Below are 14,231 nucleotides of genomic sequence, written 5' to 3' on the forward strand. Positions count from 1 at the left end.
TGGTTCGGTGTCATCTTTTGCATGTGACTGTCTTGCTTTCCTGATACCATTGAAGAGACTGTGTCCTTTCCCTATTGTATATTCTTAGCTCACTTGTTATAAACTAATTGACCACATATCTGTGGGTTTATTTCTGGACTCTCCATCATATTCCACTGATCTGTGTATTTCTATGCCAATACCCTACTGTTTTGATTATTATAGCTTTGTCATACAGTTTGAAATCAGGGAGCACGATGCTTCCAGCTTTGTTCTTCAGCAAAGTTTTATTTTTCTTCCATATTTTAATTTATATTCTAGTTAGTTGACATATAAGTGTAATATTGGTTTCAGGAGTAGAATTCAGTGATTCTTCACTTACATATAATACCCAGTGCTCCTTATATCAATCACGTGCCCTCCTGAATATCCATCACCCATTTAGCCCATCCCCCTCTAGCAATCCTCAGTTTGTTCTCTATCATTAAGAGTCTCTTATGGTTTGCCTCCCCCGCTCTCCTCCAGAGGACAAAGTTGTTTGTTTTCTTTAACGATTTTATTCGTATATGAGAGAGAGGCAGAGACATAGGCAGAGGGAGAAGCAGGCTCCCTGTGGGGAGCCCGATGCAGGACTCAATCCCAGGATCACATGAGCCAAAGGCAGATGCTCAACCACTGAGACACTCAGGTAAAGGCACGTTTTAGTTTAAGACAAGAAGAAATTGATCGTGTCAATCAAATCTGCTGGGTAATATAGTCTGAATGGCTTGAAATGCCAGATGAAACCTGTTCATATGCTCATCACCACGCTACTCTCTACATGCCCTAATGGGAACCTCTCTTCTCCCCTTTGGTCCTTTCCTGGTGCCCTGTGCCATTCCCTGCCTTTGATCAACAAAGTTCCATTATCCTCAACTGCTCTGAAGCCTCCTCCCAGCTCCTGGCCTTCACTAAAGCTGAAGCCTCCTTCTCCATGGAAGGTACCATACCCTGCTGGGTTTTGGGGTTTTTTCCCCTCTCCTATTGCTCCATACCAAAAATAGGGTTGGTGTACCTTGCATGGTTCAAAGTCCACTGTACCTCTTCCCACCTGCAAGCACTAGTGCTCCCTGAGGCCCATACTTTTTGGCCTTCCACCCTTTGCCTGTCCTCTGCCAACTAACAAGCCATATACACAAATTCTTATCTTCCAGCCACCAGATGAAAAATCTACACACATCTACACAGTATCTCACAGGTTTAACCCCAGTCCCCACCTCTGACAAGCCCACACTCCTAGTGCTTTTCCGTATTAGAGATTTTTATTGTTTTTACTGAACTATAGCAATAGGCTTGTTAATTACTTTAGTGCAACTATGACTAATGAAGAACGTGTGCCTTCAGTCCCCCTTTTAAGCCATAAATCCAAAATGGTATACTTTAAGAAAATGATTTTTATTTTAAAAATTTCATAAAGTATTGGAATTAATATATAAGTAAGGCATTTAGAAAGGAGTCTCCTGGTTTAGATTATTTACTGGCTCAGTTCTAGCTCTAGCCTAGTAAAGTCCTCTCAGAAACTTCACTTATAAAATCTGGCCTTATGGGAAAGGATTTTTACTGTACTGAAAAGAAGCCATATGAAGCCGAGATCTGAAGCGCTCAGCTTCCAATTCCCGGAAGAAAGCATCGTCATCATTCTGGGTTATCATGTGCTGCAGCTGCTGAATTTCCTTCTCCATCTTCAATCTCAGCTCCCTCTTCACCTTATACAATGTCTAAAAGAGAATTCACATCATCCTGTGATTCACATTTGTCCGGCCCTTGCCTATTTTTGCTCCCCCTCCCTCTTTCAACTCCTCAAGCTTCTGTAATTTTACGAGCTCTTACAGAGACTTAACAGATAAAATTAACAGGATAAATCCTGTGTATAGGGTTAACCATAGGATAAGTGTTTTGAATTGTAGTACAGTTGTTTTCTACTTCTTAAATATGTAAATTGATTATTTCTCTCCTGTTAATTATTACCTGGGCCTGGGATTTCTCTCTGGCTTTGAGTTCCTGGCGTTCTTGTGATATGGCTTCTGCCAGCAATGAAAACTGTACAGAGAGGAAAACAAATGTTTATCTGTAGCCCAAATTTAGTAATTCTTATATATAATGTTCACAGACTTAAAAATCTTTTTTTTTTTTAAGATTTTATTTATTTATTCATGAGAGACACAGAGTGAGTGAGACAGAGGGAAAAGCAGGCTTGATGCAGGAAGCCTGAGGTGGGACATGCAATCCCAGGACTCCAGGATCACGCCCTGAGCCAAAGGCAGACACTCAACTGCTGAACCACCCAGGCGTCCCAAAAACCTTTAATAGAAATAGGGCAATATAAAGAGTCTGTGCTGCTAGCTTACTGTGAATCATCAGGCTAACCTATATAGTGACAGGTTCTGAGTTAATAACAGACTAAGCTGCCGGTGGTAAGGATTAAGCACATTAGAATGTGAACCAGCAACAGTGAGCCTACCTGGTCTTTATAGTAGTTCTCCATTGAGTCCAGTTCATTCTGGTGCTGTCTCTTTTGTTCAGCTCGCTTTTCTTTGGCATAGTTTCTTAAGTCTCGTAATCTCTGCTTCTGAATCTGTAAACCTTCTTCAAACAATTTCTTAAATATCTGTTTAGTTAGAAAAATAAAGTTATGCTGAACTTTCATGGAAGAATATAAACATTTTGTCCAACTATACTGATTCTATTTCACAAAGTCTTTAGTATCAGCCTGAGATATAATCCACATACCATAAAATTCACCCTTTTAAGAGGTATAATTCAATAGATTTTTGTATATTCAAAGTTGTGCAACCATCATCATTTCAGAAAGAAGCCCCTATACTCATTAGCAGCCACTCTCCCATCTACCTCATCCCACCTACTGCAACCACTAATATACTAGGTCTGTAAATTTGCCTATTCTGTATATTTCATGTAATCATAAAATATGTGGCCTTTTGTATTTGGTTTCTTTCACTTAGCATGTTTTCAAGTTTCATCTATATTGTAGCAAGTATCAATACTTCATTCCTTCTTATTGCCACGTAATATTCCACTGTATGGGTATATCACATTTTGTTTATCCATTCATCAGTTGACAGGCCTTTGGGTTTTTTCCTCTTTTTATGTATTATAAATAATGCTGCTACAGATAATTGTACATAGGTTGTATGGATATATACCTAGCAGTGAAATTACGGAATCATAGGGTAGCGATGGTAACCTTTTGACGAACTGCCAGACTGTGATCTAAAGTGGTTGCATCATTTTGCGAGCCCTGCATGAGGGTTGTAACTTCTCCTTATCTTTGCCAACACCTGTCTTTTATTTCAGCAATTTTAGTGAGTGGTTTCCCACTGTGGTTTTGATTTTGTACTTCCTTAATGACCAGTGGCATTCAGCATCCTTTCCTGTATCCTCAAATTCTCTAATGCTTTCAGAAAACAGTTCTCAAGGAGCCACGTATATAGAGGAAGAACCGCAGCCAGAGAAGAAACAAATGGTGCATTTATACATGTGCACAACTAAGGGTGAGGTGGTTATCATCGAACTGGGCCAGAGGAAAACAAATTATTCAAAGGATTTGGATATGCTGGTTTTCCTTAGAGCCATGCATTCATCAGTATTACCTTAGTCAAGTAACTTCACCTCACAAAGCCTCAGTAGTAGTAGTATGGTCTAGAAATGAGGATGGATGATAGCAGTGGCCCAATTAACTAATTACCTTAATGTTTTATTCTAGAGATGAAATTTACTGCCAGTTTGGAATCCCAAAAGATTAAGCATTTCAGCCTGATTAGGATGAGACAACAAATACCTTGGAGAAATACTTCACAGCGCATCTGTCCCACACTCCTTTCTCAATTTTATGTGGAATCCAGGTCATCCAGTCACATCTTAAGTCCCTGTCCCTTCTAACAAACTCCCAAACCCCTTGAAGCAGTTGTACTGGGGAACAAGTGCAGGAGGTCAGAGGAACTAAGGCCTCACATTCAGATGAGAGCACTGGAGACAGAGTAGACTGAGTACCATGCAGATAATAAAATGAGGCACGGACAAGTCAAAACTCTCATAGGATGCATCTTAGGTCTTGCATTTGGATTTTGGATTCAAATTGGGAAGGAATTGCAAAGTAGTCCTGAAAGCTAACAGATAGAATTCATCCATCTGACAGGATTGGATAAAAAGCTGTATTTACCATTTCTTCCCGTGTCCTCATTCTCATCATTTTTGCACGCAACTGAACTCTGTAATCATCGTAGTATTTCCGGGCACGGACAATCTGCTGCCTATTTTCTTTTATCTTTGACTGTGTCAGCTTTTGCTTATGAATGCGGTCCTTGAAGTCTTGCTGGGAAAGGGAAAAAGAGGTAAGAACAAGACAGATTTTGGCATTCTTAGCTGCGCCAGTCACCGTCACAAGATCTTCAAGGAGTAGCCAGGCATGCAGGGCCAGTGGCCTATCACCTGGGCATAGACTCTATAAAACTGTCGGCTCCCAGAAGCCTTCTAGCCTTTGGTAGGTTCATCGCCAGTCCAAAGGGCTGCCCCAACAAGCCCCCACTGCTACAGGTGATCTTGGTGGAATTTGAAGATCTCATCTTCACATGTCCCCGACAGGGTCACCAAAGCCACACTCAGATGCCAGCTTAACAGGAGTAGAAAAAAAGGCATTCCGACTTTCAAGCAAAGCTGTAGTTCCACCAAGGGTATTTATGTCAAAACGAAGGAAATTAGACAATATCTTATAAAGTACTGAGAGTGAAATCTGGTCATGTACATAAAGCCCTCAACAAGCTGTTCAGACTGATACTTTTTTTTTCCCTAATAGTTTTCAAATGGCTTCCTCCTCTTTCTCTGGAACTGCTTAGGAATATAGTTCTTACTGCTTATCTCAACCAAGAGTCTTAAAATCTCTTCTAACACCGTCTTTGACTTCTGTCCTCTTCATTATACTGAGGAGAAGATGTGCTATGTACAATTCTCAATCCAAATTAGAAGGGATGATGATAAACTAGCTCAGCTCTATACTTATGATCTAAGAAGATCAGAGCAGACAAAAAGCATTAGCTTACAACCACTTGGTACCTCGAAGTTGCTGTGGAAGTAGAGACAGACCTGAATTAAAATCTCAACCCTGCCTCTTGCTGATTACAGTGGGACCAACCATAAGTTAGCATCTCAAAGAAAACATCTCCCATTATGTTACTCGACCAAATGAAGCTGTATATGTAAGCACCTTTGCCCCTCATCAGTTTTGGTTACAGCTCTAGATGCTTCCATAGGCACTTGTTAAAGGCAAAAGTCTCTGGGACTGTTACCCAGCTATATAAATACAAGTCATTAACACAACTTACAAATTCAAAATTATTAACACAACTTGCTCTTAACATACCAATCTCTTGTTGTGTTCATATTCTTTCTTGACAAGTGCAGTAAGGAGGTCATGCCTTTTTAAGGCTGCTTCTATCTTTAAAAGGGACAGAAAGGAAGAACGTTAATAATGCTATTCAACAGATTCTGAAGGATAAGCTCTTCTCCTGATTTATATTCCTAAGCTTGTAATTGACAGTTAACTTACTTCATCCTGGAGTTTCTTCTTTGATCTATTTTCTCTATATGCATCTTTTCTGAGCTGTTCAATCTGTGTAATTTGCTCTTTCCACATTTTGCTTAGTGTTTGGCCAGAAACATAGAGAAATGGAAACTGCTCCAGCATAAGGGGCAGGAGACTGTGTTCATTCACTTTCACTGTAAGGTCAAAACAAAAAAACAAAAAAACCTCCTCAATCTGAGACAGTTTCTGATGGCGTTTAATAAGAACTCTCATTCTATCTTCCTGATAGAGCAAAGCTTATCTAAGTGATGCAGTTCTGGTCCTGAAAAGAATAAATCTAAAAGTACATCATTAACTTTTGCACTCCTTCTTTGATCGGAGTACTACCAGTAAGGATGAAAATAACACTCAACAGTTCTGACTGATGACATGCTGTTCTTGTGAAGTCCATCCTAACAACTCAGCTGACTCAGCGACTGAGGTGGATGCTGTGTGTGTGTGTGTGGTCAAACACACTTCTCAGCCCTACCAGGAGGCAAACTCTCTCTGATGGGATGTAATTAGAAGGCCAGCAGTGTTTGAAATGGAACCCTGGCATTTCACATGATCTCGTTTTCCTTGTAACTGGACTCTAACACTCACTGGCACCAACTGTCAACATAACAAGAGCTGGACAGGACATCTGCTTGCTTTGGAGCATCCCTTGGGTTCTACCAACTTCCCAGAAACAAAGAAAAGGCAACTAGTGTGAGTGAGCAGATTGAAGCAAAAGCTGGAGCAGCAGGTAGTACCTTATTGTGCCTCTGGTACCAATATACAGGCCTCCTGAAGGTATTTAGAGTTTTAAATAAATGCCTTAACAGTTTTATCTCTCTTTATAGAAATCTAGCATATGGCAGTGATAAAAGGGGAACTTTCTCCAGCTCACTGGTGGATGTTAAGTTTTCAGTGCTGTGTCCTTGGAATGTAGCACACACTTTCAAAGTATGCCAGTTTTCCATAAAGTACAATTTTGTGGTTCTTACTTGGAACTGCTTTATTTGGCTTTGGCAAGCCACCTCTTGGACTTGGAGTTGTGGTTTTTCTGGAGTAAGTCTTCCAGGGCTGACTGTGTTTTGGAGTTCCTTTATGAACAGCTTCTCTGTATATTTTTTCCTTAGAAGCAGACAAAGAACAGAAATGAGAGAAATCGAATAACTCTTTAATATATTATCTTAAATATTACATATTGACAAAAATAGCTAACTAATCCCCAACCAAACACTTTACTTCAAATTTCTAAAATCTGGTTAGTGTTTATCTACTCTAAGTTAAAAGCATCTTTTGGTTTCTGGCACCCCTTGGAATTTGAAAAAGCACTGAATCTTTTTTGAGTTTCAGAGTCACCATAGTCCCACATCCTCAATACAACCACTAATAATGTTTTGATGTACTGGCTTCTTTGACAACTTTTTCCATGTAGATTAAAAAAATTCTTAAATCATGTTTAGTTGTAACCATACTGTATTTTATATCCTGTTTTGTTCATGAACATTCCAGCACAAGCATTTTTGCTGTTTTCACTTACTTTCTGTAACCATCCTTTTAAAAGGCAATAGACATGTCTGCTTTGGGCTGCTTCTACCCAGGCACAGAACAGATGAGATTTCTCCTCATTCCCCTTTAACCTGTCAGCCTCAACTATCTTTTAAACCTCTGGTCAACTGCTAAACAGAACCCCTTAAAAACCGATGAAGTCTTGGGTAAGAAGGAAAAGTGCTGGTGTCCTTTGGTACCATGTCTTGCCACATTTTAGCAACGTGGCTACTCTATAAAATAAGAGAAACTCCTGCATCATGAGATGAAATACTAAGGAGATAATGATTAAGGCCTGTTGATTCCTTTTTCCTTTTAAAAAGATCATCTCTGTACTTTCCACTGATCTGATCAAACTGCATTTATTACAGTAGAGACTTTTACCCACTGTTTCCTTCTCCTCATTTATTCCTAGAGATCCAATATTCTCCTGAACTTTATTTCTTCTTAGTTCCCTTTCAAATGCTTCGGTTATTGCCTAGAAGCAGAAAAAGCCATATGACATTATAGTTATTAAAAACATATACGAAATGAAAATGTAGGGAAAAAAATTAACCTAAAATTCTGCCATTTGAGTCATTTTTTTTTTAAGGTCCTTTCAGGCCCCACTATCATAAATATACATTATTTAACAGACATGTAATTGGAGCATAAAATTTTACATAATGCATTTCTTTATTTTCAAGTTTTGTTATTTTGACAGTCCCTTGAATGAAAGTTACATGCTGAATTGAAGTTACATGTTATTATAAAACATCTGAATTTCAGTTTTTCACTATCACAAACTATACTGTAGCAAATAATTTAAGTGTTCTAAATTTATGCTGTGTATCAAAATCCCTATTCCACAGCAGAAAGCCTTTCTTGGTAATCATACATTCTCCATGTTGAATCCTAACCACCTCTGTTCATTTCTGTCTTGGGCACTTTAATCCTATCTATAACTCAACTGGCCTATCACTTTTAATCCACCTCAAATTCTCATCCTCTCTGAAATATCAACCCATATGGATCTACTTCTAAACCCACTAGAGTACTGGGTTATATTTAACAAGGTTAGTTTTCTTAGAATATCCCAAGTTTCATGTTCCCTAAAGGCAGGGGTGGAGGAGACGGAGGCACATAAAAGCTGTGTCACATAATTTCCTATCATCCACTCAGTTCAAGAATATTAAACGCATTTTAGGGCTTTAATGACATAAATGCACAGTCACTATAATATTTGGTTGAGGGTAAACTGTATTGCCTGCTACCCAATTGTAGTCAAAGATGGGATGTACCTTTGCTTGGAATTGGCGGATATCTGTTTCTTTTGGCTTTCGCTGCCGTTTTTTCTCCATATGGAATTGTGTGTTTTTGTTAACTGGAGAAGGAGAGAGTGAATGAGATCTGCAGGGTGGTGTTCTACGCGTGGGAATTCCTACAACATAGAAGAAACATGTACCATTAGTTCCTATATAGCCAGAAATACTAAGTTGGAAATCAAATGGTTTTTACCTAATCCAAAAAGAATGACTGTGAATGTGCTAAACATGTTCTCTCCTATAACTAATTTGTGTTTATTTGTATGTTTAGTGAGACCAAGTAAACAAATACACACAAATGTATAGAGTCTCAAAAAAGTACTTAGGTTCTATTTTCAACTTTGGGTTGAAAAGAAAGCAACATGTGGAATTAAGTGGAAGGAAGTGGTGGTAGAGAAAGAAAATGTTAAGTATATATATATACATCTTACCCTTATAAAGCAGCATGCTTAGAAGAAAAAGTTAATGTACTTCATCATTTTCTAAGTAGTCCCAATTTTTCCTTATGTAGTTAAGTTAGCCCTAACTCCACAATACTTAAGAAATCTAACAAATCACAAATGTTTTTATGTTGCAGTGTTTTTAGTTTTACTTGGGCATCTGCTAGTTGTATAGAGGTAGACTCCATGCCTTTTCAGAAAAATGAGAAAGTCTAAGGTTAAGGAAATTAGTTTGACATGTTTATAAATAAACCTTCCCAGGGAATTCAAATTTCACTCAGCTTTTTTTTTTTCACTCTTTTAATTCAAATCTTTCAAATCAGTTTAAATGTAAGATATTAAGGGGGTACCTGACAGGCTCAGTTGGAGGAGCATGCAACTCCTGATTTCAGGGTCATGTTTGAGCTGTGTGTTGGGCACTGAGATTACTTAATTAAAAAAATAAATAAGATATTGGGGTGCCTGGGTGGCTTAGTCAGCTGGGCATCCGACTCTTGGTTTTGGCTCAAGTCAGAATCTCAGGATTGTGAGATAGGCCTATTGATACAGGGAGGAGTCTGCTTGAGAGTCTCTCTTCCTCCTCTTGCTTACTCTCTCTTAAAATAAATAAATCTTAAAAAAAAGAAAAGATATTAAGAAAAACTGACCTGCACCATTTACATGATGTTTTTATGACATCTTACTATGTTCATAATGTACTCTTTTCATCAAAGAGCCAATGAAAAGAACATTTTAACTTAAAATGAATTTTCAAAATTGGGTACGGTACGTATGTGTATCTTAAGTAAGGGAAACATGTAGGTAACTAGGTGAGGCTTACTTTGAGATTACCTTGGAAAGTTTAAGGGAAGAAAGATGAAATGATCAAGAGAAAAGAGTATTTTTGGAGTAAAAAGTAATTCTACTAGATATAGATCCTAGGGAAACCTTTTTTTTTTTTTTTTTTTTTTTTTTAAGTAAACGCTACCCTCTACATGGGGCTTGAACTCACAATGCTAAGATCAAGAGTCCTGTGCTCTACAACTAAGCCCCAAGATTCTAGAGAAATTTTTACACGTTACAGGTTTCTACTTTTCATAACTACGATTTTGCAATCTATAGTCCATCCATGCAATGGATTCCATTTATACAAATGGAGTATATTGCATAAACTCAGATTTTCAAAACAATACTAACAGAAAAAAGTCGTAAAATAACAGTAAGTAAGAGCTGTTACCAGTATAAAAACAGGAATGAGAAGGTTCCAGTTTAACATGGCAATATAAAGGCACCTGAATGTACCTCCTCCCATAGATGCTCTGAATCTACAGCTACATATTGAATAATTCCCTCAGAAGGGAATCTGGAAACTAGCTGAATGACTCCTATACCTCAGGTGAATGAGAAAAAAACCTACATTGAAAGGGGCCTTGGCACACCCTCATCTCCTGGGAGCCATTAAGAACAAACAAGGTAGTTAGGATAATCACAAAGTTTTGAGACACCCAAGAGCTAGGAACATGCTTTAATGTTAAGACTGATCTCCTACATAAGACTACTCCTTCAAGACTGGGAGAGGTGACTGTTTTACCTGGTGCACAGAGACCAACACAGACAGGAAAATGAAGAAAAAAGAAGAGTATGTTCTTAAAAAAAAAAAAAAAAAGAGAGATAACCTCAAATAAATCTTAGTGAAACAGAAAAAAGGGCTTTAGACCTGATGGAGACTTAAAAACAGTGGTCATAAAGATGCTCACCAAGATCAGGAGAACAATGTGTGTACAAAGTGAGAATTTCAACAAAGAGAAAATAAACAAAAGTACCAGACAGACGTTATATAATTTAAAAACATACTAACTAAATTGAAAAATTCAATACAGGGGTTCAAAAGCAAACTAGCTAAAGCAGAAGAAAGGATTAGCAAACTTAACGACAGGACAGTAGAACTTACCCAAACAGAGGAGCAAAAAGAAAAATGAATAAAAAAGATTGAAGATAGCTCAAGGGATTTGTGGGACACAATCAAGTAAGACCAATATTCACACTATAGGGGTCCCAGTAGAGAGAGAAAAAGAGAAAGCCAATTCAAAGCAATGGCTGGAAACTCCCCTAACCTGGACAAAGGAAAGAGACATCCAAACCCAGGAAGCCCAGAAACTTTCAAATAAGATAAATCCAAAGACCTCATACTAAGACACATTATAACTAAATTACCAAATTTAATTTGAGAGAACCTTTAAAGCAATAAGAGAAAACTTGTTATATACAAGGGAACCTCCATACCACTCCTGAGATTTTCCAGAAGAAGCTTTGCAGGCCTGAAGGGAGTAATATCTATTCAAAGTGCTGAAAGAGGGCAGCCCTGGTGGCTCAGCGGCTCAGCGGTTCAGCGCCGCCTTCAGCCCAGGGCCTGATCCTGGAGTCCCGGGATCTAGTCCCACGTTGGGCTCCCTGAATGGAGCCTGCTTCTTTCTCCCTCTGCCTGTGTCTCTGCCTCCCTCTCTCTCTCTCTGTATCTCTCATACATACATACATACAAATCTTTTTTTTTTAAAGTGCTGAAAGAGAAAAACTGCCAACCAAAACTTTTACTCAGCAAAATTGTCCTTTGGAACTGGAGAAATAGTTTTCCACACAAGCAAAAGTTGAAGCAGTTCATTAACACTAGAACAGCCTTACAAGAAATTTTAAGGAGGCTCCTTTAAATAAAAGGGTGGTATTTAGTAATAGGAAAGCATATGAAAATATAAATCTCACTGGTAAAGGTAAATATATAAATTCAGAAAAGTCTAATGTTGTAACAGTGGTGGGTAAATCACATATAAATCTAGCATGAAGGTTAAAAGACAAAAGTAGCAAAAATAACTACAATAATTTGTTAATGAATACACAAAAATATGTAAATTACGACATCAAGAACAAAGTATGGGAGCAGGAAAAGTAAAAACACAGAACTTTAGTATGTGTTCTAATTTAAGTTGTTATCAACTTAAAATTGAGTACTACAAGATGTCTTATATAGGCTTTAGGTAACCATAATATGAAAACCTATAATAGATACACTACAGATAAGAAGTCTAGAGCAAAATCATCAAATCACAAAGAGAGCAAAAGAACAGAAATAGAAAACAGCCACAGAACAAAATGGCAACACTAAGTCGACACCTAGCAATAATTACTTCTAATGTAAATGGACTGAATTTTCCAATCAAAAGACAGAGCGTGGCTGAATGGATAACAAAGCAAAACAGACACAGCTACATGCTGACTATACAGGACTCACTTAAGCCTTAAGGACACACACAAAGTGAAAGAAGATATTTCACACAAATGGAAACCAAAAGAAAGCTGTAGTAGCTATGCTTCTATCAGATAAAACAGACTTCAAGACAGACTGTAACAAGAGACAAAATCATTATATAACAATAAGGGGATGAATTCATAGAGAGTATAAACATTTCTAAGTATTTATGCACCAAACACAGGAGCATGTAAATATGTAAAGTGAATATTAACAAACCTAAAATACAAAGGACAAATAGCAATACAACATTTAACAGACGTTTATAGACATTTACAGAACACTCCATCCCAAAGTACCAGAATATACATTCTTCTCAAGCATACAGGAACGTTCTACAGGACCAAGCATATGCTAGGACACCAAATAAGTCATAATAAAGTTAAGATTGAAATCATATAAAGCATCTTTTCTGACACTTGGTATGTTATGAAACTAGAAAGCAATTACAAGAAAACTGGAAAATTCACAAATATATGGAGATTAAACAATATGCTATGGAACAACTAGCAGGTCAAAGAAGAAATCAAATGAGAAATTTAAAAAATCTTCAGATGGAAAAGGAAATATATCAAAACTATGTGATGTCTTAGTTAAGCATCCAACTCTTGATTTCAGCTCAGGTCATGATCTCAGGATCTCAGGATCAAGCCCTGCATAAGGCTCTGTGCTGGCTGTGGAGCCTGCATGGGATTCTCCCTCTCCCACTGCCCCTGCCCCCACCCCCCCCACTGCACAAGCTTGCTCTCTAAAATAAACAAAACAAAACCCGTTTAAAACAAACAAAAACTACCTATGGGATATAGCAAGAGCAGTTCTAAGATGGAAGCTCAAAGTGATAAATGAATACATGAGAAAACAAAAAAGATACATGACACCTAAATAAAAAACAGTTAAGTGGGATTATATCAAAATGAAAAGCTTCTGGAATGAGAAAAAAATATTTGCAAATTAGAGATCGGACAAAGGGTTAATATCCAAACTATATAAAGAACTGCAACTTGATAGCAAAGAAACAAACAAATTTAAAAATGGGCATGGATGGGATCCCTGGGTGGCGCAGCGGTTTGGCGCCTGCCTTTGGCCCAGGGCGCGATCCTGGAGACTCGGGATCGAATCCCACATCGGTCTCCCGGTGCATGGAGCCTGCTTCTCCCTCTGCCTGTGTCTCTGCCTCTCTCTCTCTCTCTCTCTCTCTGTGTGATGACTATCATAAATAAATAAAATTTAAAAAAAAATGGGCATGGAAACTGAACAGACATTTTCCCAAAGAAGATCTACAAATGGCCAACAGGAACATGAGGAAGTGCTCAATATCACTAATCATTACAGAAATGCAAATTAAAACTATAATGAAATATCATTCTGTGTCTGTTAGAATGGCTACCATCAAAAGACAACAAGCATTGGAGAGGATACGGAATAAAGGGAACCCTTGTGCACTGTTGGAGGAAACGTAAATTGGTACAACTACCATAGAAAACACTATGGAAGTTCCTCAAAAAATTAAAAACAGAATTTACCATATGATACAGCAATTTCATCTGTTGGAATATATCCACAGAAAACAAAAAACTGTGGAACAGATTATCTGCTACCCTATGTTCACAGCAGTATCTACAGTAGCCAAGACATGGAAATGTTAAGTGTCCAATGATGGATGAATTATTTAGCCCTAAAAAGTAAGAAAATCCTGTCATTTGTGAAAACACGGATGGACCCTGAATTACTGTATGACCTCACTTATATGTAGATCTATAAGGAAAAAAAGAAACCACTTACATGTGGAATCTTTAAAAAAGGTGTGTGTGGGGGTGCAAACTCATAGGAAAAAAGATCAGATTTCTGGTTAACAGAGGCAAGAGGCGGCGGGAGGAATTTGATGAAAGTGGTCAAAAGGTATAAACTTTCAGTTATGAGATAAATTAGTACTGGTAATATAATGTACAACACAATAACAAGTTAGGTCCACTGTATGGTATATATGAAAGTTATAGAGTTCTCAACACAAAGGCAAAAAAACCCTTTTTTTCCTTGATCTATAGGAGATGATGGGTGTCAACTAATTGTCATAA

The 14,231-nt window shown here is 37.9% G+C and overlaps 1 protein-coding gene across 4 annotated transcripts in view; it reads right to left on the bottom strand.

The window, feature by feature from the left end:
* Positions 1-1,394: 1,394 nt before the first annotated feature.
* The window catches only part of CEP95 (centrosomal protein 95), a 34,896-nt gene continuing 22,059 nt past the window's right edge, over positions 1,395-14,231 (bottom strand). For 3 of the 4 annotated variants that reach the window (XM_038546850.1, XM_038546848.1, XM_038546849.1), the window contains 9 exons: positions 8,413-8,552; positions 7,521-7,610; positions 6,583-6,712; positions 5,582-5,751; positions 5,396-5,470; positions 4,199-4,351; positions 2,480-2,626; positions 1,987-2,058; positions 1,395-1,736 (listed from right to left, as the gene is read on the bottom strand). In XM_038546850.1, coding sequence (XP_038402778.1) covers positions 1,560-1,736; positions 1,987-2,058; positions 2,480-2,626; positions 4,199-4,351; positions 5,396-5,470; positions 5,582-5,751; positions 6,583-6,712; positions 7,521-7,610; positions 8,413-8,552 — 1,154 coding nt within the window. In that variant the 3' untranslated portion in view covers positions 1,395-1,559. The other variant, XM_038546851.1, reaches the window with a different exon arrangement.

Source organism: Canis lupus, chromosome 9 (genome assembly GCF_011100685.1).
Source record: "Canis lupus familiaris isolate Mischka breed German Shepherd chromosome 9, alternate assembly UU_Cfam_GSD_1.0, whole genome shotgun sequence".
Taxonomy (NCBI): Eukaryota; Metazoa; Chordata; class Mammalia; order Carnivora; family Canidae; genus Canis; species Canis lupus.